Raw genomic sequence first — 23126 nt, 5'->3', positions numbered from 1 at the left:
CTCAGCCGCCGATATTTTCTCCCCCTCCACTAGACCTTGAGTGGTGGTCTGGGCGCTAGTCATTCGGATGAGACGATATACCGAGGTCGCGTGTGCAGCATGCACTTAGCGCACGTAAAAGAACCCACGGCAACAAAAGGGTTGTTCCTGGCAAAATTCTCTAGAAAAATCCACGTCAATAGGAAAAACAAATAATACTGCACGCAGAAAAAAAAAAAAAAAAAAAAAAAAAGGGTGGCGCTGTAGTATAGCGACGCGCTCTCCCTGGGGAGAGCAGCCCGAATTTCACACAGAGAAATCTGTTGTGATAAAAAGAAATACAAATACAAAATTATTTTTATGCATTACATGCAAAAATCCAATCCATGAGAACTTTCCTGTAATTGAGTGCCATGGGTGCAGGGAATGGAGCCACAAAAGGCGCTCAACCCTTACCGATGCCCAATACTCAGTGCTCGAGAACAGTCAGGCGAACATTCAGTGGTTCTGCACTGAATGCTGCAAGCATGAGGCCCCAGATCCAAACAAAACCCGCTTAGAAGCAAAATTGGACATCATTCTGAAAATGATGCAGACAATGGACACCAGGATGCAAAAAATAGAAGACAAGCACTCAGCTGCAGAGATAGAGAAGTTGATAGAAGAGAAAGTTGATCAGAAGGTGACTGAGGTGTTGGAGGAACAACAAGAGAGGGAAAAAAGAAAGCAAAACATAATAATAGTGAATGTAGAGGAAAGCCAGGCAGATACTGCTGAGGAAAGGAAACTGGCTGACATCAAGCTGGCAAAATAGCTGGTGGAAAAAGTCACAAATGAAGGTGTTGCTGAGGAACTGGAAAATCCAGTCCGTTCACCATAGGCAGCAACAGGAAACTCCGTCTACTCTGGGTCACAGTCAAAACAGAAGAGGCGAAGAAAGAGATCATGAAAAGTGCACACAAACTGAATGCTGGTGTCACAAAAGTAGAAGAAAGAATGTACATTAATCACGACACAACACCAAAAGAAAGAGAGGCATTCAAAAAACTCAAACAGGAGTCAAAAGAGAGGACTGAAAAGGGGGAGGAAGACCTTATCATAAGGGGGTGTGGGGGGTGGGGGGGGGGGGGGGGGGGGGGGGGGGGGGGGGGGGGGGGGGTGCTATAGTCAAGAGACCCAAGAAGCTTAGTCCTGGTGATGATTCACAGGACAAGCTGAAGGGCAAACAGTGACTTCATGGAAGAACAGTTGTACATAGTGTTAAAGGTATGAATGAAAATGAGTGTGTGTTTCTCTATTCAAATGTTGATAGCTTTCTAAATAAACGTAGTGAATTATTTACTATTATTGATGACATAAAACCAAAAATCATTGCGTTGACTGAAATAATTGCTAAAAATCAAAAAGAATTTAACGAATCTGAATACACTATACCAGGTTATGACTTTTTTTTCCAAACAAAGACCCTGAGCTGGGAGTAGCTATTTATACACATGTATCTCTAAATGCAGTCGAATGCGAAACACTTAATGAACAACCCTTCAAGGAAAGTGTATGGTGCAAATTTTTATCAAATAAAAATGAGAAAGTGCTGATAGGCTGTATTTACAAGAGCCCTAGCTTCACCACTGAAAATGTAGAAGAGCTATATAAATTATTGAAACATAAGGAAATAGGAATACATGATAAAGTATGTATTGTGGGTGATTTCAACTTTCCAACAATAAACTGGAAAGGATAGTGGACAAATGAAGAAAATAATTCTTTTTGTGAATGTTTAAGAGAATCATTCTTATGTCAAATGGTAACAAACACAACCCGCAAAAGGGGGGAACAGAAACCAAATCTTCTGGACCTAGTATTACTAAATGATGAAAAATTTATATCAGATGTTACACATTCAGCCCCTCTTGGAAAAAGTGATCATGCTACACTTATTTTTAATCTGTATACAGATGAATCTACACAATGTAAAGAGGAAATTTACAGATACGACCTTAGGTAAGGTAATTATATGAAAATGAGGCAAGAATTTAAGGAAGTTCAGTGGAGCGACTTAGAAGGATCAGAAGACTATTGGTTATACTTAAAAACAAAAATATTGGATAGCATAGAGAAACACATTCCAAAAATCCCAATAAAACCAAATAAAAGTATAAATCCACCTTGGATGACAGGCAATGTTAAGAAAAGTGTGAAAAAGAAATATAATTTGTATAAGAAGTTTCTAAAAACAAGAAAAATATATGACCACCAACAGTACATCAAAACTAGAAATAAATGTAATAAAATAATAAAACTTTAAAAGATGCCAAACATGAATATGAAGGATTTCAAAAGAATGCAAAACAAACCCTAAATATTTCTGGAAATATGTACAAGCTAAGACAAAATTAAATACAGGCATTAGTCCTTTGAAGACAGAAAATGGAGAATTAGCTGTAAGTGACGAGGATAAGGCAAAGACACTAAATACTTTCTTCGCTGGTGTTTTTACTAAAGAAGATAAAGCAATATTCCTACTGGGACAAAAGAGGAGTAATGTGATTCCAATCTTTATGACCTTGTGATAACTCCAACAGCAGTAAAAGAAAAATTACAGGCACTTAACCCTAGTAAAGCACAGGGCCCAGATCAGATACCTCCACGAGTACTGAGGGAACTCAGTGAGGAATTGTCATAACCATTTTGTACACTATGTAATAAGTCAATAGAGTTAGGAGAGGTACCAGATGACTGGAAAAAAGCAGTAGTCACAGCAATATTCAGAAAGGGTACTAGATCTGATCCAGCTTACTACCGACCAGTTAGCCTCACATGTGTGGCATGTAAAGTACTAGAATCACTAGTCAGAGATGTTTTAGTTAATTTTATGATTACAAATAATTTATATTCACCATGTCAACATGGATTCAGGAAACAGAGGTCATGTATTACTCAACTGTTAGAGGTTATGGAAGACTTAACTCAGTTAATAGAAGAGAAGGAATCTGTATATATTATATATTTAGACTTTAAAAAAGCTTTCGACTCTGTACCACATTATACATTATTATCTAAGTTAGAGGCTTATGGGATAAATGGCAATATCATGAAATGGATAAAGGCTTTCTTGGAAGGGAGAAGTCAGAAGGTAAGGGTTGGAAATAGTTTTTCACCAGATGTGCAAGTATTGAGCGGAATTCCTCAAGGTAGTATTTTAGGGCCAAATTTATTCATATATTTATAAATGACCTCCCAGACTATGTTAGTAGTTGCTGCAAAATATTTGCCAATGATACTAAAATTTATGATAAAACCCAAAATTCCTTCAAATTGCAAAATGACCTAAACAACCTACAAAATTGGTCAAACATGTGGAATCTATATTTTAATGTATCTAAATGTAAAGTGCTACACTTAGGAAGAAATAATCCAAAAAAGAATTATATAATGAAAATTGATGGCACAAATTCTAATGTTATTTCAGAATGCAATGAAGAAAAAGACCTGGGAGTAATATTTGATGAAAATTTTTCTTTTGATGGCCACATTCAGGCTGTGATAAATAAAGCTAATAAAGTATTGGGTATTATTAAGAGAACATTTACATTTATGGATAAGGACATTTTTGTCAACCTCTATAAAACAATTGTTCGACCAATTTTGGAATATGGTAATATAATTTGGTATCCCAGACTAATAAGACAGTGTAAAGCAGTTGAACAGGTGCAAAAGAGAGCAACTAAAATGATACCAGAGTTAAGAGATTTGGACTACCCAAACCGTTTGAGACAACTAAACTTATATTCACATAAATACAGAAGATATGGAGGAGACATGATACAAGTATTCAAGATAATTAATAAAATGGTTGACACTGACCCCTGCACCTTCTTTTCTACTAACAAACTCCATGTTACCAGAAGTTCAAATACTAACCTTTTCACAAAATTTTGCAGAACAAATATTCGTAAGTTTTCTTTTAGCTTAAGAGCAGTTAAAGGATGGAATGCACTGAATAATTCAACAAAAACAGCTGAAACTATTGACCAGTTCAAGAATCTTCTAGACAATGACTCTAAATCATTAATAAAACCATTCGATTTTGATGAATGAACATTTAAAAAATTTCATACGCATGTATACAACCCTAAACTATTTCTATATAAGAAGCGTTGAAAAGCCAAAAAGGCTTTAAAAAAAAAAAAGTCCCAAATTCTGTACCTGTACCTGGAAAGAACACGGCGGAAGCACGGATGTATACTCACATACGTCCGTGGGGGGAAGAAATGCCATCTATTCAGGAGCTTACCATCTAAGAACAAAATGTACTGTTTCACACACACACACACCCACCGTCACACACACACACACACACACAGAACACACACACACACACACACACACACACACACACAGAGAGAGAGAGAGAGAGAGAGAGAGAGAGAGAGAGAGAGAACTGAACTGAATTGAATGAATTCTATTTTCTAAGGTTAATAAAGTAAGCAAAACAGTGCTTGTTTTCATCCAGCCATCGAAGGGGAAAACAGTAACATAAACAAAAGGGGGTAATTATATTATCAGCATGCACACTATAGTCATGGGTACATGAATGGTAATTTGACAGTTTCAACACTATATAGAGGAGAATACGAGGGGAGAGATATAAAGGGACAGATAGAGCGAGAGTGAGCGAGCGAGAGAGCGAGAGAGAGAGAAGACAAGACAATACAAGACAGGATTCTTTATTTCGAGGATAATAGATGGCTGGTGTGCTTTTTACATCCAGTCCCCATCCTGAGTTCAGTCAGGGTCGACACTACACAATACTAAATAAAATTAAAAGAGCATGGTGTTAGTAGAAATACACAACAGAGAGAGAGAGAGAGAGAGAGAGAGAGAGAGAGAGAGAGAGAGAGAGAGAGAGAGAGAAGACAAGACAAGACAAATTCTTTATTATCGAGGATAATAGATAAGCACTGGCGCGCTTTTTTTTCCATCCAGTCCCCGCCCCGAAACAGGGTCTACACTACACAAAACTACATTATATATGTCATTGCATGCACCACACAAGTGAGAGAGAGAGAGAGAGAGAGAGAGAGAGAGAGACCACATGGATAGACAGACCAACAGACGCAAACGGTCAAAGACTCTTTCGAAAAATCATCTAACTTAAACATTTTCCCCACATTGCAGGTGCCGAGTTTGAATTCCCAACCGCCAAATCCAAGGACGATATCGGCAGGCCTATAGTTATAGTACCTAAGAAGCAAACCATTAGTATTCCATTTGTCTTAAATACCCACGGTTGCAGCGACAGAAATCAAACGTTCGACATCGTTGTTTCCAAGGAAGTCCAGGGCCGCAACTTCTTCAAAGACTTTTGCAAGCTGACGGTCAAAGCAGGAAGCGTCATTCACCAAATCGGCTCAGAGAACTGCGCAATCGAAAGTGACAAGGGAGAGTACTCTTTGAGCAAAAACGTGGATGGGAGTGATACGACCTTTTTGAGATGGCAAACGGAATCGTCGGAGGAAATTATCGCGGTTCATTTGAGCTGTAAGTATTACCATTCCCCATGCATGCCTATCTTTACCCATGTTTTTAATCGCCTGCACGATACAGACATACACGCTTGCTCGTTCACTTTGTAAGCATATATGCACACGCTCGCACTATTCTGCCAGTCTGTGTATCCCGGAGAAGTTCGCTCTCTGAATCTCTGAGAGGGGGGGGGGGGGGGGGGGGGGGGGGGGGGAGGGGGGAAGTGGGGAGAGGGGAAGTGAGGGGTGGGGCAGTGGCGGAGGAGGAAGGTGGTTCACCGCTCACGCCAAAACATGACGATCAGTAGATCAAACTGGAGTCATACATGTCAGGCATGAAAACAAAACTGTCCCATAGATTCCCAAGTTTCCCAACGGATCTGGCCCCAAGTATCTTTCTGAACTCATCCATATCTATACCCCGTCTCGTCAGCTCCGTTCTTCCTCTGATACTCGACTTCTCAGGATACCTCACGTCAGAAGTAAGACCTATGGAACACAGATCGTTTTCTTTTCAATCGCCAAAGACGTGGAACAAACTCCCTGATAACCTCCGTCATTCTGATTCCCTCGCATCTTTTAAATCTCGTCTCAAAACTCACCTTTTCCCTCAGCAATGAGTTCAATTGGGGCAGGTCCACTTCCTTTGCGTTAGCTGTGCTTGACTATGTGTGTATACATATGTATGTGTTACATAACTACATGCATGTATGTGAATGTGTATTGTGTGTGCGTGTGCGTGTGTTTATGTAAATTTGTGCCTGCCTATGTGTGCGTATGTGTTAGGGTAGCTGTTAGATACACATGTATGTTGAAATGTATGTATGCAGCGTGTGTGTGTGTGTGTGTGTGCGTGTGCGTGTGTGAGTGTGTCCGTGTAGTCACATTTTAGTGTGTGTATGTAACAGATATGATGTTTTATGTTAACAAAAGCATTTTTGTAAAGCACCTAGAGCAGATTTCTGGATAATGTGCTATATAAATATCCATTATTATTATTAAAGAGAGAAAATATTTCCTGGTTGAGGTCCCATTTGAGATTAACCCCCACACCCCACCCCAACCCTTCTTGCCCAGTACAAAGTATAATGGTTGTGTTTATTGTGACATGTAACTAACAGTAATGTATCTTGAAAGTTAAATTCAGTCATACAGGGGTGTGCGAGAGAAGTAGGTGAAGTAGTCATCAAAAACAAAATGTGGTGAAAACAAGGATGGATTGAGCTTTGTTTTATAACCATGAGCAGTTTCCCTGAGGACTCTCTCTCTCTCTCTCTCTCTGTGTGTGTGTGTGTGTGTTTTACCCATGCATTACACTTTTATATGCATATGTGTGTGGTGTGTATGTGTGTGTGATAGTTTTCTAATTGATTTGTTTTATATGATGGGTTTATTTATTTGTTCACAGATATGTGGAGGTGGGGAGGCGGGTGGGGAGGGCGTGGAGGGAGTGGGGGCTTGTCAAGAGCAGGCCTTTTCATAGATAAAAAAACTAAGATATGGTTTGTCTTTCTCACTTTCTCTGTATTTGTCTCTCTCTCTCTCTGTCTCTCCCTGTCTGTCTGTTTCTCTGTATATATATGTATATATATTTGTGTGGAAGGGGGTGGATGTTGTGTGTGTGGGGGGGTGGGGGGGAGGGGGGGGGGTAAAGGTTGCATGTACTATTCACATTCATTCTTATCTCATTGTTGTACTTTCTTACTGGATCATTAGAATAGGTCATTTTGGTGACATAAACAATTATTTAGTGATGTGTAAATTTTGTGTGTAAAATTTAACTGGTTTTCTGTGATTGAAAAAGAAAAGGAGAGGGGGCTAAAGTATGAAATCCCTACCAAGTTTGAACTCTTTGTTAAAGCATATGGGTTTGTTCTTGCATGTGATAGGTTTTTGGTGGCCTTTGGCACACCATGTTTGTTCAGTATGTACATTAAATAGCATGTCACTTCTGTCACCTTGGGCATATTGATGATGATGATATGGAAACTTGTATAGCACCTATCCTTGATCGGAGACCAAGCTCTAAGCGTTTTACAAACACGGGGTTATTAATTTTGTACAACTGGCTGCCTACCTGGGTAGAGCCGACTGTTAGCTGCCATTGGGTGCTCATCATTTGTTTCCTGTGTCGTTCAATCAGATTTCAGGCACCCACCCATGCACACTCGGACATGGTGTGATTTTTTCATTGGTATGTTGAGTGAGTTTTTACGATCCAAGTCATGGGTGAATTTTTTTTTTTTTAAAACATAATTGTAATCAACCATTTAATATTATTTTAGAGATTTTCTTTAACTTCTGCTCTGCCAAGTTTCTGTGTGTAAAACATTCCTCAGTGTCAAATGGTTTAGACTCAAAGCTCTCAGTCACAGGCTTTGGCTCCTTGTCAAAACACCACATTGGATTCATTTCAAACCAGATCAGGGGGTGAAGGTTAGTCATTGTTCTATTGCACAGGAAACTGGCTGCAGCTGTTCAGCGTTGTTAATTGTGAAAAACAGTCCTTTTCACATTAACATGACCCCTTGATGTTGACTAAAGTCGCCAATGGTGGTGTGCTGTCTAGTCAACTGAAGACACCTATGGCAGTGAAAGAGTTAACTGGTTTTAAGAGTCTCAGTTCCAGTTTCTCAGGGAGGTGTCACTGCATTCAGACAAATCCATATATGCTACACCACATCTTCTAGGCAAATGCTTGACCAGCAACATGACCCAATGTGCTTAGTCAGGCCTTGAGTGCATGCATATATATTTGTGTAACTGGATCAGAGTGGATTTCTTTGACAGAATTTAGCCACAGGACACCACTTTCGTTGCCATGGGTACTTTTTCAGTGTACCAAGTGTGTGTTGCACAGGGGACCTGGGTTTATCATCTCATCCAAATGACAAGACGCTCAGTTCGAATTTCCAGTTAAACTTGGGAGAAAAGGCGAGAACGAGATACAAACCCAAACCCTCACAGACTCTGTATTGGCAGATGAAACACAGAAACTGAACTGAAACTGGTTTTAAGAACTGACAGGTATTCAATTATGGTACAAAATGGCCTCATGGCATTCAGCTGAGCAGTAAGCATCAGCAGCATAATTTGGATTGATTTGACCCAATTCTGGTTCCAGACCCACCCAGGATTACCAAGATTTCCAGAGAGCCACCATCAGCCTCTGTGAAACCTGGCTCTTCGGTAAAAATCGTCTGCAGTTATGAGGAAGGACGTTACTCAGCCACACCCAATCTGAAAGATGCCCAAGGCCAGGTGCTGACGGTGACCCATGACCATCGAAGGGAGATAAGGCACACGATCCATGGTGTCTGGCTGTGACGACAGCGGAAGTTTCCGCTGTGAAGCGCCCATGGCTTTGGGAAACATGACGACGACGTTGTTGGTGCAGTGTAAGACTTCATTCCTTCCTTCAGTTATTTGCCCATTCGTTTCGTTGTTTCATTCTGGATTCACGTTGGTTTTTAATGTGAGGATTTGTTCATTCACTCTGGGCTTTTTCATTTTGTTGTAGTTGGGTTTTTTGTTGTTGTTTTTTTAAACTAATTTTCTCACTTTTGTGTGTGAGTGTGTAAATGGTGTACACACACACACATGCTGTCTCTCTCAATCTGTCTGCCTGTCGCGCTGCCCTCTTAACCCCTCCCTCTCTGTTTTCCTCTTGCATTATCTGTCTGTCTGTCTGTCTGTCTGTCTGTCTTGTCCAGTGACCAATCAGTCTGAAGCATAATTGTATTCATGTTCGTTTGATCATGAGTATTAATATTATTGTACATGCACTTTCGTCTTTTCTTTCTTTCTTTCTTCTTTCTTCCCTTTTTACTTTGCTTCTTCTTTTCTTCCCTTCTTTCTTTCTTTTCTACTTACTTTCTTTCTTTCTTCCCTTTTTACTTTGCTTCTTCTTTTCTTCCCTTCTTTCTTTCTTTTCTACTTACTTTCTTTCTTTCTTATTTCCTTCCTTCTTTCTTTCATTCTTTCTTTCTTCTTTTCTTTCTTCCTTTTTTTCTTCCTTTCCTTCTTTCTTTCTTTTCTTTCTTCCTTTCTTCTTTCCTTCCTTCTTTCTCATGTTCTTTCTTTCTTCTTTTCTTTCTTCCTTTCCTTCTTCCTTTCTTTCTTCTTTCTTTCGATGTTATTTCTTTCTTTCTTTTCTTTGTTTCTTTCCTTCCTTCTTTCCCCCTTTCTTTCTTCTTTTCTTCCTTTCTTTCTTCTTTCTTTCGACGTTCTTACTTCTTTTCTTTCTTTCTTTCCTTCTTCCTTTCTTTCTTTCTTTCATTGTTCTTTCTTTCGACATTCTTTCTTTCTTTCTTCTGTCCTTCTTTCTTTCTTTCTTCTTTTCCTATAATGATCCCCACCTCCTTGACATGGATAGTTGGCCTGTAGTAATATAAGTTGTTGTAGTGGTGGTGGTAGTAGTAGAAGTAGTAGTAGTAGCAGTAGAAGTAGTAGTAGTAGTAGTAGTAGTAGTAGTAGTAATTATTATTATTATTGTCATTGTTGTTATTTTTCAGAGCAGCAGCAGCGGTTGTAGTAGTACTATTATTGCCATCATTATCATTCAGTTTCTTCTTCTTTTTCTTATCATAAGAATAAAGATAACAATAACAATAATGATAATAATAATACTAATAGTAATAATGATAATTATAATTCTAATAACAATACTGCTACTAATAATAATCTTCTTCGTTCACCAGCTGAAACTCCCAAGTTCACTCGCTTGTACACGAGTGAGCTTTTACATGTATGACCAATTTTACCCCGCCATATAGGCAGCCATACTCCGTTTTCAGGGGGTAAATAATAATGATAATAGTAACAATAATAATATTGATAGTAATAATGATAGTAATAATAATAGTAATAATGATGATGATGATATAGTGATGATGATGATGATGATAATTATTATTATTTATTAATGTTATTGCATCACTGTCGTCATCACCTGCTGTGCAGGTTCCCCTGTGTTCTGGGAGGATGGGCAGGTGATGAAGCAGTTTGAGGTGGACCTGGACCAGCCCACCAAGCTGATGTTTCAGATCCACGCCCACACCAAGGACCTGTCCGAGTGCTGGCTCTTTCCTTGGCAGAAGAACCACACGGCCCCTCTGCCCCCTCCCTCCTCCACCAAGGGAAAGGAAAATTGTTTGGGGTGGGTGTCGGTGGGTGTGCGTGTGTGTGTGTGAGAGAGAGGGGGGGGGGGGAGACACACACACACACACACACACACACACACACACACAGAACAAACATACCAACGAATGAACAAAGGAAATTTTAAGATGGTAAAAGAGTAAGCACAATGTGCTTGTTTACATGCGGCCCTCTGGGCAAGAATAATAACAACGAAAAAAAGAAAAAAAAAAAAAAGAAGTGAGAGTCAGATTCACAACAGCAACATCATAATTATGTACGCTTGTACAAACATAAGTATAGATTTTTATGGACAGTACAATAACTCAATGAATAAATAACAACAGGGACAGTAAGGACGGGTTGTGGTGGAGAGCAGAAGGAAGAATAGATAAGACGAAGAGTACCAAAAAAAAAAAAAAAAAAAAAAAAAAAAAAAAGTAGGGGAGGCTGACTGAACAGACAGGTATAGTGAGAGATTGACAGTGGAGACAGATATAGAGAGACTGACAGGGGAGGAGATATAATTTATATGTGTTTTATGTGTATGTGATCGTTTTTCAATAAATGTGCACGATGTATGTTTTTAAAGATAGGGATGCTTTTAACAGTGTTTACATTGAGACAGGATAAGATTTCTTTCCATAAACAGCCCCCCCCACCCACCCACCCCAATAAGACAGAGTAGATTTTAAAAGATTGATCTTTGGAAGAGAGAGAGAGAGAGAGAGAGAGAGAGAGAGAGAGAGAGAGAGAGATTATACTGTAAATAATGGTAATGGAGCAATTTACAATCACTATGAATTATCATATGCAATCTATGAACAATGACAAACAGATTGTTGTAAATGTTACTGTATCATAGTGATTTCAGTAATGGCATTTTTACACATCTTTTTCTTTTTTTTCCCCCGTTATTTTAGTTTGTTTTGGTATTTAGAAACATTCACGCCCACCTGTGAAACCTTCATAAGGTTTGTTATGAATATGGAAACATAATTCTGCTACCAGATGAAATGTTCCTGTGTCTTCTAAAGAAATCATAAGTCCCCAGAGTCCATCCATGTACCAGTTTATTTGACAGGTGTATGTGCGTGTGTAAACAAGAGCAGACTCATTTTTTGAGAAGAAATATCTGGCTGTGTGTCTCTTGGTCTTTTAATGATTGGCATACATGCTCACAGATTGACCCAAGTTTACAGTGGAGCCAACAGCAAAGTGAGAGCTATATTATCAATGGTTTCTCCATTGTAATGGGAAATCATTTACAGCTTATTCTTTTGTGAAGGACTATGACTTGCATACTAGGAAGCAAAATTGCACTGGCTCTTAGTGCTGCAGCCTTTGGGGCTGGGTGGCCTTTGGGAACCATCCCAACGCCAACTGTTCTAAAACCCTCTTGGCCGAGAGAGTGGGGGTGTAACTTGGGCAAGACACTCTCCGCTATAATCAAATTCTAGCCCAGATAGTTGGGACAGAAATTGCCTCCTCTGCTGTTCTGATGGTCATAGTCGGACACTATGTTATTCAATTATATTTCAGGCACACGCACATGTACACAGTCACACAGACATGTGATATTCCACATGTATGACCATTTTGTTTATTTACTCCGACATAATGGGTATATTCTTGTTTCCATTACCCACCGAACCCTGACATAGATTACGAGATCTTTAACTGTATATTTTGATCTGTGTGCGTATACACACGAAGGGGGTTCAGGTACTAGCAGGTCTGCACATACATGTTGACCTGGGAGATCGGAAAACTCCACCTTAACCCACCAGGCGCCGTTACCAAGGTTCGAACTCGGGACACTCAGATTGAAAGTCCAACGCTTTAACCACTCTGCTGCTGTGCCTTTAATACTCTGCTGTTGTGCCTTTAATACTCTGCTGTTGTGCCTTTAATACTCTGCTGTTGTGCCTTTAATACTCTGCTGTTGCGCACGTGACCAAATATTTTTCATCTACTGAGGCATAAAGTGTAAAGATACATTTTGAAAAAAAAAAAAAAAAAAAAAAAAAAAAAAAAAGCAAAGAAAAACAAAACAAAACAAAAAATAAGCCCTACATTCTCATCCTTGTTGTTTGTCAGTTTCACAGAAACGTTTGGGTCTCTGCTCAATCTGACCCTGAGCCTGTGCCTTAACAAAAAGATGCTGAGCCCCCCCCCCCCCACCGAAAAAAAAAGCTCCCCCCCCCCCCCCACCGCCGAAAAAAAAGCCCCCCCCACACACACACACCCAAAAAAGCCCCACATTCTCATCCTTGTTTGTCAGTTTCACAGAGACTGTTGGGTTCCTGCCCAATCAGACCCGGAGCGTGCGGCCCAACCAGGCATGCCAACCATTACTGAGGGCCTGTATTTGTCCTGGACAATTGATAAAATGGACAGGGTGTCCCGGAATTACAGATATTTGCTGCATGTCCCGGAAAATAAAAAAAAATCCAGCTGTGACATGTTTTATTCAAAGTATGTAGTTGGTACAAGTGTACCCTTAGATGGCTTTCAGACCATTGTTGAAGACACTTTGCTAAGACTTATGGAATTGCTGCTGAATATTACCGAAGCCACTTCGTGAAAAGCTGGAACTGTCCGAACAGTACTGAAGCCATTTTGTGAAAGTCTGTTCGATTTCTGTCACCAGCGAAGTAACTTTGGCAAGACCAACTGTTGCTTCTGGCTGTCAGACTATTGTTTCATTTCCTGAAAGTAATACCCTGTCCCTGATTCTGATGTGTGTTGTACCTGAACAGCAAATTTGGGTGTAGGCATGCCTGTTCTCATCCTTGTTGTGCGTCAGTTTCGCAGAGACGTTTGGGTCCCCGCCCAATCTGACCCTGAGCCTGCGCCTCAACAAAGTGACGTGGAGCAATGTGGGGACGTGGCAGCTGATGATCAGCAACAAGGCTGGCACTGGTGGCGTCATCTTCAGTGTGGACCTTCCTGCCAGTATGATCTGTCTGTCTGTCTGTCTGTCTGTCTCGCTGTCTCTCATCCCTCTGTCTCTTTTTTTTTGTGGGTCTTTTTGTCTTTCTTTTTGTCTTTCATTCTTTCACGGGTATAAATGGACAGTCAACGAACATACATATGTGCACATGCACACACACACACACACACACACACACACACACACACATACACACACACACACATACACAAGAGTGCTAGTCAGGCACACAAACATGCACGCAAGCACTCATCAGGTACACATGCATGCATGCGTGCGTACCAGACATGTTTACCCTTATACAATTTTAGGTGTAGTTTATGTTTTTTTTAGTCATATTACTTCATGACTCTGCCTCAAAGTCTGACCAGCTTACCACTTTGAACTTGTTTATTGGACTCTCTTTTTTAAAAATTTTTTTTAACCAGTTATACATATTTCTGTCTTCTTAATTATCCATCTGTTTACATATCTACCTATCTATGTTTTTTTTGTATTGTGTTCTATTGGATTGGATTGGATTGTTGTTGGTTTTTTTTGTTGTTGTCACAACAAATTTCTCTGTGTGAGATTTGGGCTTCTCTTCTGGGGGACAGCAGATCACCACAGTGCAGTGCCATGCTTTTTTTCTTTTCTTTTCCTGCTTGCAAGTTTATTTATTTTCCTATCAAACTGGATTTTGTTTTCTACAATTTGTTAATGTGTGTTCTTTTATGGGTGCTAAGCGCATGCTGTGCTCAGGACCTAAGGTGTATCGTCTCATCTGAATGACCAGCGTCCAGAGCACCACTCGAAAGTCCAGTGGAGGGGAAGAAAATTGCAGGGATTTGATCCTATGCCTTCAGATTCTCTCACTGTCCAGGCGGATGTGTCACCACTAAGCTACCACTCAACGTTTTGTTAAGCAACCACACACGCAAATCCATTCCTTTTCTCTCTCTCTCTCTCTCTCTCTCTCTCTCTCTCTCTCTCTTCCCATGCAGCTTTGTCAAGACCTGTATGGACAACGATTGTCCCCCTTGACCAGAACGCTTCAACCACCACCAGAGGGCCGTTTTTTCAGCCGGACCCCATCGATGAAGGCGATGAGGATGAAAGTGACTCTGCTGCTGCCACTGCTGCCGTTGCAGCCGTTCTCGTCATCATCGTTGTGATTGTCGTCATCGTGGCTGTTGTGGTTCTGAAGCGACACTGTGAGTATTTTTAACTCAGTTCGTTCCTGAGCCCTGGCAATGCCCTGGCATTAAAAATCATTTAGTTAAAATGGTGTGCACGTTTCTACATGTGCACAAATTGCAAACAAAGGGAACTAACAGCTGTAGTATTTCTGGTAGTGTCCCCACATGCCAGTTCTGAGGGAAAAGCGGTCAGTTTCAGTGGGCTTTTTTGGTTTTGTTTTCCCACATCAGTATGGCAGGGGAACCTGCAGAGGCTGTGAATTCTGTGGGTGTTGATTGGGTTAATGCTGAAAAGGACAGCATTGTTGTTCTTTGTTGTGAAAGGAGAGTAATGTTGTTCTTTGTTGTGAAAGGAGAGTAATGTTGTTCTGTTTTTTGGGGGGAAAGAGTAATGTTCTTTGTTGTGGAAGGTGTGCAATGTTACTCTTTGTTGTGAAAGGAGAGTAATGTTGCTCTTTTCTTTGAAAGAGTAATGTTGTTCTTTGTTGTGAAAGGAGTAATGTTGTTCTTAGTTGAGAAAGGAGAGTAATGTTGCTCTTTGTTGTGAAAGGAGAGTAATATTGTTCTTTGTTGTGAAAGGAGAGTAATGTTGCTGTCTTTTTTTATTTATTTAAAGTAATGTTCTTAGTTGAGAAAGGAGAATAATGTTGCTCTTTGTTTTGAAAGGAGAGTAATGTTGTTCTTAGTTGAGAAAGGAGAGTAATGTTGGTTTTGAAAGAGTAGTGTTCTGTGTTGTGAAAGGAGAGTGACATTGCTCTTTATTGTGAATGGAGAGTAATGATGTGCTTAGTTGTGAGAGTAACATTGCTTTTTGTTGTGAAAGGAGAGTAATGTTGTTCTTAGTTGAGAGAGTAACATTGACTTTGTTGTGAAAGGAGAGTAATGTTCTTAGTTGAGAAAAAAGAGTAATGTTGCTCTTAGTTGTGAAAGGAGAGTAATGTTGCTCTTTGTTGTGAAATGTTGCTCTATGTTGTGAAAAGAGAGTAATGTCGCTCTTAGGAGAGTAATGTTGCTCTTTGTTGTGAAAGGAGAGTAATGTTGTTCCTAGTTGAGAAAGCATGGTAATGTTGCTCTTTGTTGTGAAAGGAGATTAATGTTGCTCTTTGTCATTGTTTTCCATCTCTGCTCCTGTTTGTCTGTGTGTGTTTTTTTCTTTTACACTCACCTGACCACATTGTGTGCCTTCAGTTTTAGTTTCAGGGAGTGTCATAGTATGTGGACAGATCCATATACAGTCGGGCCCGCTTATAAGGAGCTCGGTTATAAGGAACCTCTTTTATAAGGAGCAAATAAAAAATCCCCGATTTACATTGTTCTTTGTTATGACTTACAAAAACTTGCTTAGAAGGAGTTCGGTTATACAATACCTCGCTTATTAGGAGTGAAAAATTAGGCCCCAAATCGGCCCTGAGTCCGGTTATAAGGAGTGCCGATAGCATCAGCTTCAAACCGAAAGTAGGCGAGTTATTTCATCAATCCTTTACGGGGAAAATTATCTACCTTTGCTTCCGCAGAAACTTCCGTTCATTGCTACATGCGCTTGATCTGGATGCAGAAGTGAAAATGTCTGAACGCGAGAAAAAGAGAAAATCTCTTTCACTCCATCGGCTTCAAATCAAATAAGTATCAAACAGTTGTAAATCAAACATTCATGTATAAACTGTTGATTATAAGCTGCAATTACGCAATTCAAATGCTTTACACAACAAGCATTGACCCCGGGGGGCTCATTAGACCCCCGCCCTGTAGGGTTTCGTCAAGAAAGCAGTTAAAACAAACTGTGTTTAAATCGGTCAACTACGTTTAGAGAAATCGTAATTTATCCATTTTGACCTTTTTGACGCTAATGGGTGTGACCTTGACCTTTCGTGCTTGAAAAGGTTCGTGTGTCTATCTCTTAAGGTTGTGATCTCATACACCAAAAATGAAGAGATTTCGTTCAGTCAGTTCTGAGAAAATGCCCGAACAGGTAAATTGCCATCATCGGGTTTGAACCACGAATTGCCCATTCGCTGTTGGTCCTACGTGGAAATGGTTAAGGATACTTCAGGTAGCGCTTTCGTCAAGGAACCCATTAAAAACAACTGCATTTAAATCGGTCAACTACTTTTAGAGAAATTGCAATTTATGCGTTTTGACCTTTTTTGACCCTAGTGGCTGTGACCTTGACCTTTCGTGCTTGAAAATGTTCGTGTGCCTAGCTTTTAAGGTTGTGAACTCACACACCAAAAATTATGTGGTTTCGTTCAGTCAGTTCCGAGAAAATGCCTGGACAAACACACACACACACACAGACACACACACAGACACACAGACAGAGCGATTCCAGTAGACCCCCCCCCCCCCCCCTTCGGAGAGGCGGGGGTCTAAAAAAGAACATAGTCTGCTAATCAGGTTAGGCGATGAAGTTGCCATAAGAATACAAACCGATTAACTGATGGGAATCTAATGATTTTCTACAGAGAGAGTCAGAGAGAGAGAGAAGAAGAAGAAGAATTGCTGATACTGACACCGAAAAAATGCAGAAGCCCGTTTATAAGGTAGTTGGGCTTGGGTTACTCCTTATATCCGATAACTCTGTTATAAGGAACCTCGGTTATAAGGAGTAAAAAATTTGGTCCCCGAGCGCTCCTTATAAGCGGGCCCGAGTGTATTAGGTGTGTGTGTGTGTGTGTGTGTGTGTGTGTGTGTGTGTGCGTGCGCGTGCGCGCGCGCGCTTGTCACTTCTGTCTCTCTTTTTGTGTGTGTGTGTGTGTGTGTGCGTGCGCGCTTGTCACTTCTGTGTGTGTGTGCGTGTGTGTGTGTGTGTGTGTGTGGGTGTGCTTGGGCGCGCCAACACGTGAGCTTGGTCAAAACAGTTTCATTATGATATGTATGAGCAGTTTTGATCCGGATTATTTATTATTTTATTTGTTCGTTTGTTTGTTTACTTTTTTACTTTTTATTTTATTTTATTCATTTACTTATTTATGATTGAATGCTTCAATCTCTTCTTTTGTATTCATGAATGATTGTTTGAGTCAGTTTATTGATTGACTCGTTGATTGATTTAATGATTGTTCTACGGTCTATCTGTCCGTATTCATCGTCTATAAAGCCAACATAACTAATTTTAACAAACACGTATAAATGCATAAAAGAATAACACGCAACAACAACCAATAAACAAGAACAACAACAACAAAAAACCCTCAAAACAGTGACATTTAAAATATACGATATCGTAATCATAGTTGTTGACACGTGTCACATACAGACAGGAACACTTCAGAAAAGGAAGGAAGGAAGGAAGGAAGGAAGGGAGGAAGAAAGGAAGGGGCAGAGAAAGAAAGAGAGAGAGAGATCAGTCTGGTTCAGGTGGTACCGATTCTGGTTCAGGGGTACTGGTTCAGGTGGTACTGATACTGGTTCAGGTGGTACTGATACTGGTACTGATACCGGTTCAGGTTGTACTGATACTGGTTCAGGTTGTACTGATTCTGGTTCAGGTTGTACTGATACTGGTTCAGGTTGTACTGATTCTGGTTCAGGTTGTACTGATACTGGTTCAGGTTGTACTGGTTCTGGTGGTACTGATTCTGGTTCAGGTGGTACTGATTCTGGTTCAAGGGTACTGATTCTGGTTCAGGTGGTATTGATACTGGTTCTGGTGGTACTGATACTGGTTCTGGTGGTACTGATACTGGTACAGGTTGTACTGATACTGGTTCTGGTTGTACTGATACTGGTTCTGGTTGTACTGATTCTGGTTCAGGTGGTACTGATACTGGTTCAGGTGGTACTGATACTGGTTCTGGTTGTACTGATTCTGGTTCTGGTTCATAGTCTGCTAATCAGGTTAGGCGAAGTTGCCATAAGAATACAAAACCGATTAACTGATGGGAATCTAATGATTTTCCACAGAGAGAGTCAGAGAGAGAGAGAGAGAGAGAAGAAGAAGAAGAATTGCTGATACTGACACCGAAAAAATGCTGAAGCCCGTTTATAAGGTAGTTGGGCTTGGGTTACTCCTTATATCCGAGAACTCTGTTATAAGGAACCTCGGTTATAAGGAGTTAAAAATTTGGTCCCCGAGCTCTCCTTATAAGCGGGCCCGAGTGTATGTGACACCACATCTGTAAAAAAAAAAAAAGAAAAAGAAAAAGAAAGAAAAGCCAGATGCCTGACCTACTAACATATCCAACGCACTGGTCAGATCGTGCCTGCAGACATATTAGTGAGGTGCATTTGCACCAGTGGTCTGGAACTGTTCAGCGATGAACAAACCCGGGAACGTTAACGTGGCATGTGCGGGAGGGTTACCAAGATGTGTGTTTCTTAACATAAATATTTATCATTTTAAAAGCGTATTTCGGTTTATTTCAGAGTTATTACTGGTAGAATGGCTCAGAATAAGACTGGCAAGACTTAGGTCAAGTGTTCTTGGTTTGAATAGAAACAAGAGATGGTTTCAACCTAGGGCTTTACTGTATGGGGGTCCCAGACTGATGATGAAGACCAGTTCCTGTTTCACAGCATTACTTTGAAAGTTTATTATAATGTGCTAGAAAAAAGTAGAGGCATACATTCGTGTCTGCTTGTTTGTGTGTGTTGTTGTGTGTGCTCGTTAGGGAGGCATGCGTGGCTGGCACATGCGCGCATGCATGTAAACGCCTGTGAGTGAGTGACAGAGACTGGCATGACAATGCGCCTTCCTTGCTTACATGTACGCATAGATCCATCAAATCAAGTGTGACGTGGTTTGTTTTGTTTTTTCTGTGATGACACATGACGCCCGTCTTTGTACGCACAATCTTCCCAAGACGGCGCTAGAGTCGGTCGCCTTTTCCGCATCATTTGGAGGCGCGATGTCCCTGAGCAGCCGCAGCAAGTTTCCAGCATCTATTGCGCGACGGAAGCCAACACAGACCGCAGAGAAGGGCGTCGCGACGAGATCAGAGGCGGCCATCTTTACAGGGCATTGTACGGCCCCTCTCCTACCCCAGACAACAGTGAGTCTCCGCAGTGTGGTGGGTTGGGGGAGGGGTGGCGGGAGGGGTGGTGGGGGATGGGTGAGGGGGGACGAGGGAAGGGGGACGTTGGGGAGGAAGGGGAGGAAAACTAGAAAGAGGTAGCAGAAAATGAGTTCCGTTTTTTGGCTCGACTGTGTACACGTTTACATTTACGTACTACAATGTGAGTCTGTATGCAGTGAGTGGGGTGGTGGAGGTGGGGGATGAGGGAGGGGAGGAGGGGGGGGACATGGAGGAGGAGGAGAAAATGAAGAAGAAGAGGTAGCAGAAAAGAGTTCCTTTTTGGCTCACCATGTGTGTGTGTACATACGACGTGAGTCTGTACTGTAAAAAGATACTGTTTTTGTTTGTGTGTGTGTGTGTGTGTGTCTGTGTGTGTGTGTGTGTGTGTGGTAAACTTTAACTAATTCATTTTCTCAGGAATTACTGTGTGTGTGATCCTGGCAAACTTTAACAAATTCATTTTCACTAGAAATACTTTATCTGTTGGCACTGAATATTACTTGAAAATAGGAAATAATCAGTCCTTCTAATGACTGCACTTCTGGAAAGGGCATAAAAATCATAAAGGAGCCAAAGTGTCTCCAAGTCAGGTTTCTGTTGTATCTTTATTTCTTTAACTCTTCTTATACACTTTATTTCCATTGTGAAAGTGAATTTCTGTGTTATTGATTGGAAGCGTGTTTCAAACTGTGTGTTGAACAGGTATGCATGGGTGTGTGTAAGGAGATGTTATGTTTATGCGCATGATCGAAAATAGATTTTTGTATATGTGGGTGTACTTTTTAAACATGGACATGTATGTATGTATTTGTTAAGATAAATAAAAGATTTTTTTTTTTAATCAGAAGCAAAATTATTCTGAATCATCATGTGAACTCTTTCCCAGAATGGAGAAATGAGAAATTGGCAATAATATCATGGCAAACTGGGTTACCCATTCCAACTGTTCCTTTTCGTTGTTGTTTGAAGAGAAAATACAATTTTAAACACAGGAATTATATCAAATGTTTTGAAAGACTGGCCTCGTAAAGCCCACTTATGTAGAGAAGGAGACAAACATTGCAGTGATAATTACAGCAGTATAACTATTTGTGGAGTTGTATTGGAAAAGTATTTACCTCTGCACTGAATAATAGATTATCCACTTCTTGAAAGAAAAATTAAATGCTTATGGAAAATCAAGCATGTTTCAGGAAACACCGCTCTTAACATAGATAATTATTTCGAGAAGTCTTTTCAAAACATTCCTCAGTTAGAGCAAAGTGTTATTTTGTGCTTTTGGTGATTGTGAGAAAGCTTTCAAATCCATGCGGGGTAGTGCTTTTAATATAAACTTTGGAAGTGCTCATGAATTTACGTGAAATTTAGTATTTTCATCAAAGGAGAAACTTCTGCAGAATTTCAAAAGCATCACTGGTGTCAGACAAGGTGAGAATATCTCTCCTCTATTGTTCTCAGTGTTTTAACTCTCTCCGTACGAACGCGAAAGAGACGACGTTAACAGCGTTTCACCCCAATTACCATCATCAAAATATTGCAAGCGGAAGGCTCTTATACTGAGGAGGTGAATGTTGACAAAGAATACCACAATTCTGACGACGGAAGCTAAAAGTTTGGTCATTCAGACACCCACTGGAAATCCGAGGGGTCTGTGTAGAGGAGAAAAGAGGACTGGCCGTACTGAGTGAGTTAAAATGATTTGCAACAGTGTCTTACAGATAAACATTGCATGCCCTTGAATGTTCAGCTTTTGCCTTGCGTAGCTAGGTTTACCAGTTGTGAAAGACTTTTTATTATTTTCTTGTATGCAGATTAGACATAAAGCACCCTGGCACTCCCCAAACAGTCAGCATCACAGCCAGATAGACTATGTTCTTGGGAAGACCCAGAACAGGTTTGGCATCAAGATCTGAAACAAAAATGTTCCCAGGAGCTGACCTTGACAGTGACCATGACCTTGTCATGATGGATTTTAAAAGTAAAGCAGAGGAACAGGAAGAGAAGGAAGAACAGTCGCCTCAAATTCAGCTGTGACAAATTGAAAGGTCATGACATAGCCGAACAATTCCAAGCACTCATTTGAGGACCTTTCACCCCGCTACTTCTGCTTAAAGAAGGCCTTGAAGCCCTCACCATCAGTTTCAACCAAGTGATGACAGACACAGCAACAGAGGTCCTGGGAATAAGTCAATGGAAATCCAAGACATGGATCATAGGCAGTATCATGTGTGACACTAGGAGCTCTAAAACCACAAAAGAAAACTGAGAAAGGAAGAGGGGTGGGGGTGGGGGGGGTGGGGAGTGCTATGAACAAGATCGTTAAAGAAATGAAGAATGCAAAGGAAAATTGGACTCAACAGCTGTGTGAAGACACTGAGAAAAACCTTGAGAGCAACGACTTGAAAAGCCTTGAAAATTGTAAAAGACTTGACGAACTAGAAACAAAGTATAGTCAGCATCATCCAGGACAAAGACATTGTAAAAAGGTGGACTGAGTGCTGCTCTTCCCTTTACAACAAACAGAGCAAAGGAGACCCAAGTGTACTAATGTAGCAAGATTCATCAAATGATGACTTCCCTGTACTCCAGGAGGAGGTTGTAACAGCAGTGAAGTTGCTCAAATGTGGTCAGGCTGCATGCATCAACAGCATCCCAGCAGAACTTTTGAAACATGGCAGAGAGGCAGAAAATGACATCCTAACTGCCATCTGCAACGAAATCTGGATTACGGGTGAATGGCCTACACCATGGACTCAGTCACGTATTGTCATCCTCCCCAAGGAAAGAAATCTCTAACACTGCCAGAACTGCCGCACTATCAGTTTGATCAGCCATGCCAGCAAACCAATGCTCAAAATCATCCTGAACAGATAACAGCTACAAGCATATACCATCATCGCTGAAGAATGGGCTGGATTCCACAAAGGCTGAAGTACCACTGGCCAGATCATTAACCTAAGTAACCTTTGTGAAAAACACCTCCAGCACCTGATAGAATTCTACCATGTCTTAAAAGACTTCAAGAGGGTGTTTGACAGTCTGGCAGGAAGCACTATGGACCACAATGAACAAAAATTTGCACTGGGCAACAGCTTATCAACACCATCCACCAACTATGTTCCAAAGCGACCAGTGCAGTCCTCACTCTGAATGCTATTGGAAAGTGGTTCCACACTTGCCTTCAGTTAGAGTCCTTCAGGGCTGCCTTCTGTCCCCCACACTGTTCAACATATTTCTGGAACACATCATGACTGATGCACTTGAAGATCATGTCAGCACAGTCAGCATTAGAGGAAGAATCATCATGAACCTTGGCTCCCACACATGACATTGA

General features: G+C 40.7%; 1 protein-coding gene across 2 annotated transcripts in view; it reads left to right on the top strand.

Annotated features, from left to right (window-relative positions):
- LOC143291634 (uncharacterized) overlaps positions 1 to 23126 on the top strand; it is a 33225-nt gene that overhangs the window by 2254 nt on the left and 7845 nt on the right. Inside the window, exons 2-6 of one of the 2 annotated variants that reach the window (XR_013056555.1) lie at positions 8629 to 8902; positions 10467 to 10662; positions 13453 to 13601; positions 14663 to 14792; positions 19580 to 19687. Coding sequence is in view for 1 of the 2 variants with exons in the window: in XM_076601600.1 (XP_076457715.1) it covers positions 8815 to 8902; positions 10467 to 10662; positions 13453 to 13601; positions 14583 to 14792; positions 19580 to 19768 (832 nt within the window). In the remaining variant the exon portion in view is untranslated. Of the gene's footprint in view, positions 1 to 8628; positions 8903 to 10466; positions 10663 to 13452; positions 13602 to 14582; positions 14793 to 19579; positions 19769 to 23126 lie in introns of those variants that run through there. The other variant, XM_076601600.1, reaches the window with a different exon arrangement.

Source organism: Babylonia areolata, chromosome 17, assembly GCF_041734735.1.
Source record: "Babylonia areolata isolate BAREFJ2019XMU chromosome 17, ASM4173473v1, whole genome shotgun sequence".
Taxonomy (NCBI): domain Eukaryota; kingdom Metazoa; phylum Mollusca; class Gastropoda; order Neogastropoda; family Buccinidae; genus Babylonia; species Babylonia areolata.
Note: the sequence above shows the minus strand (reverse complement) of the source record. Positions and strands in the feature narration are given on the sequence as shown.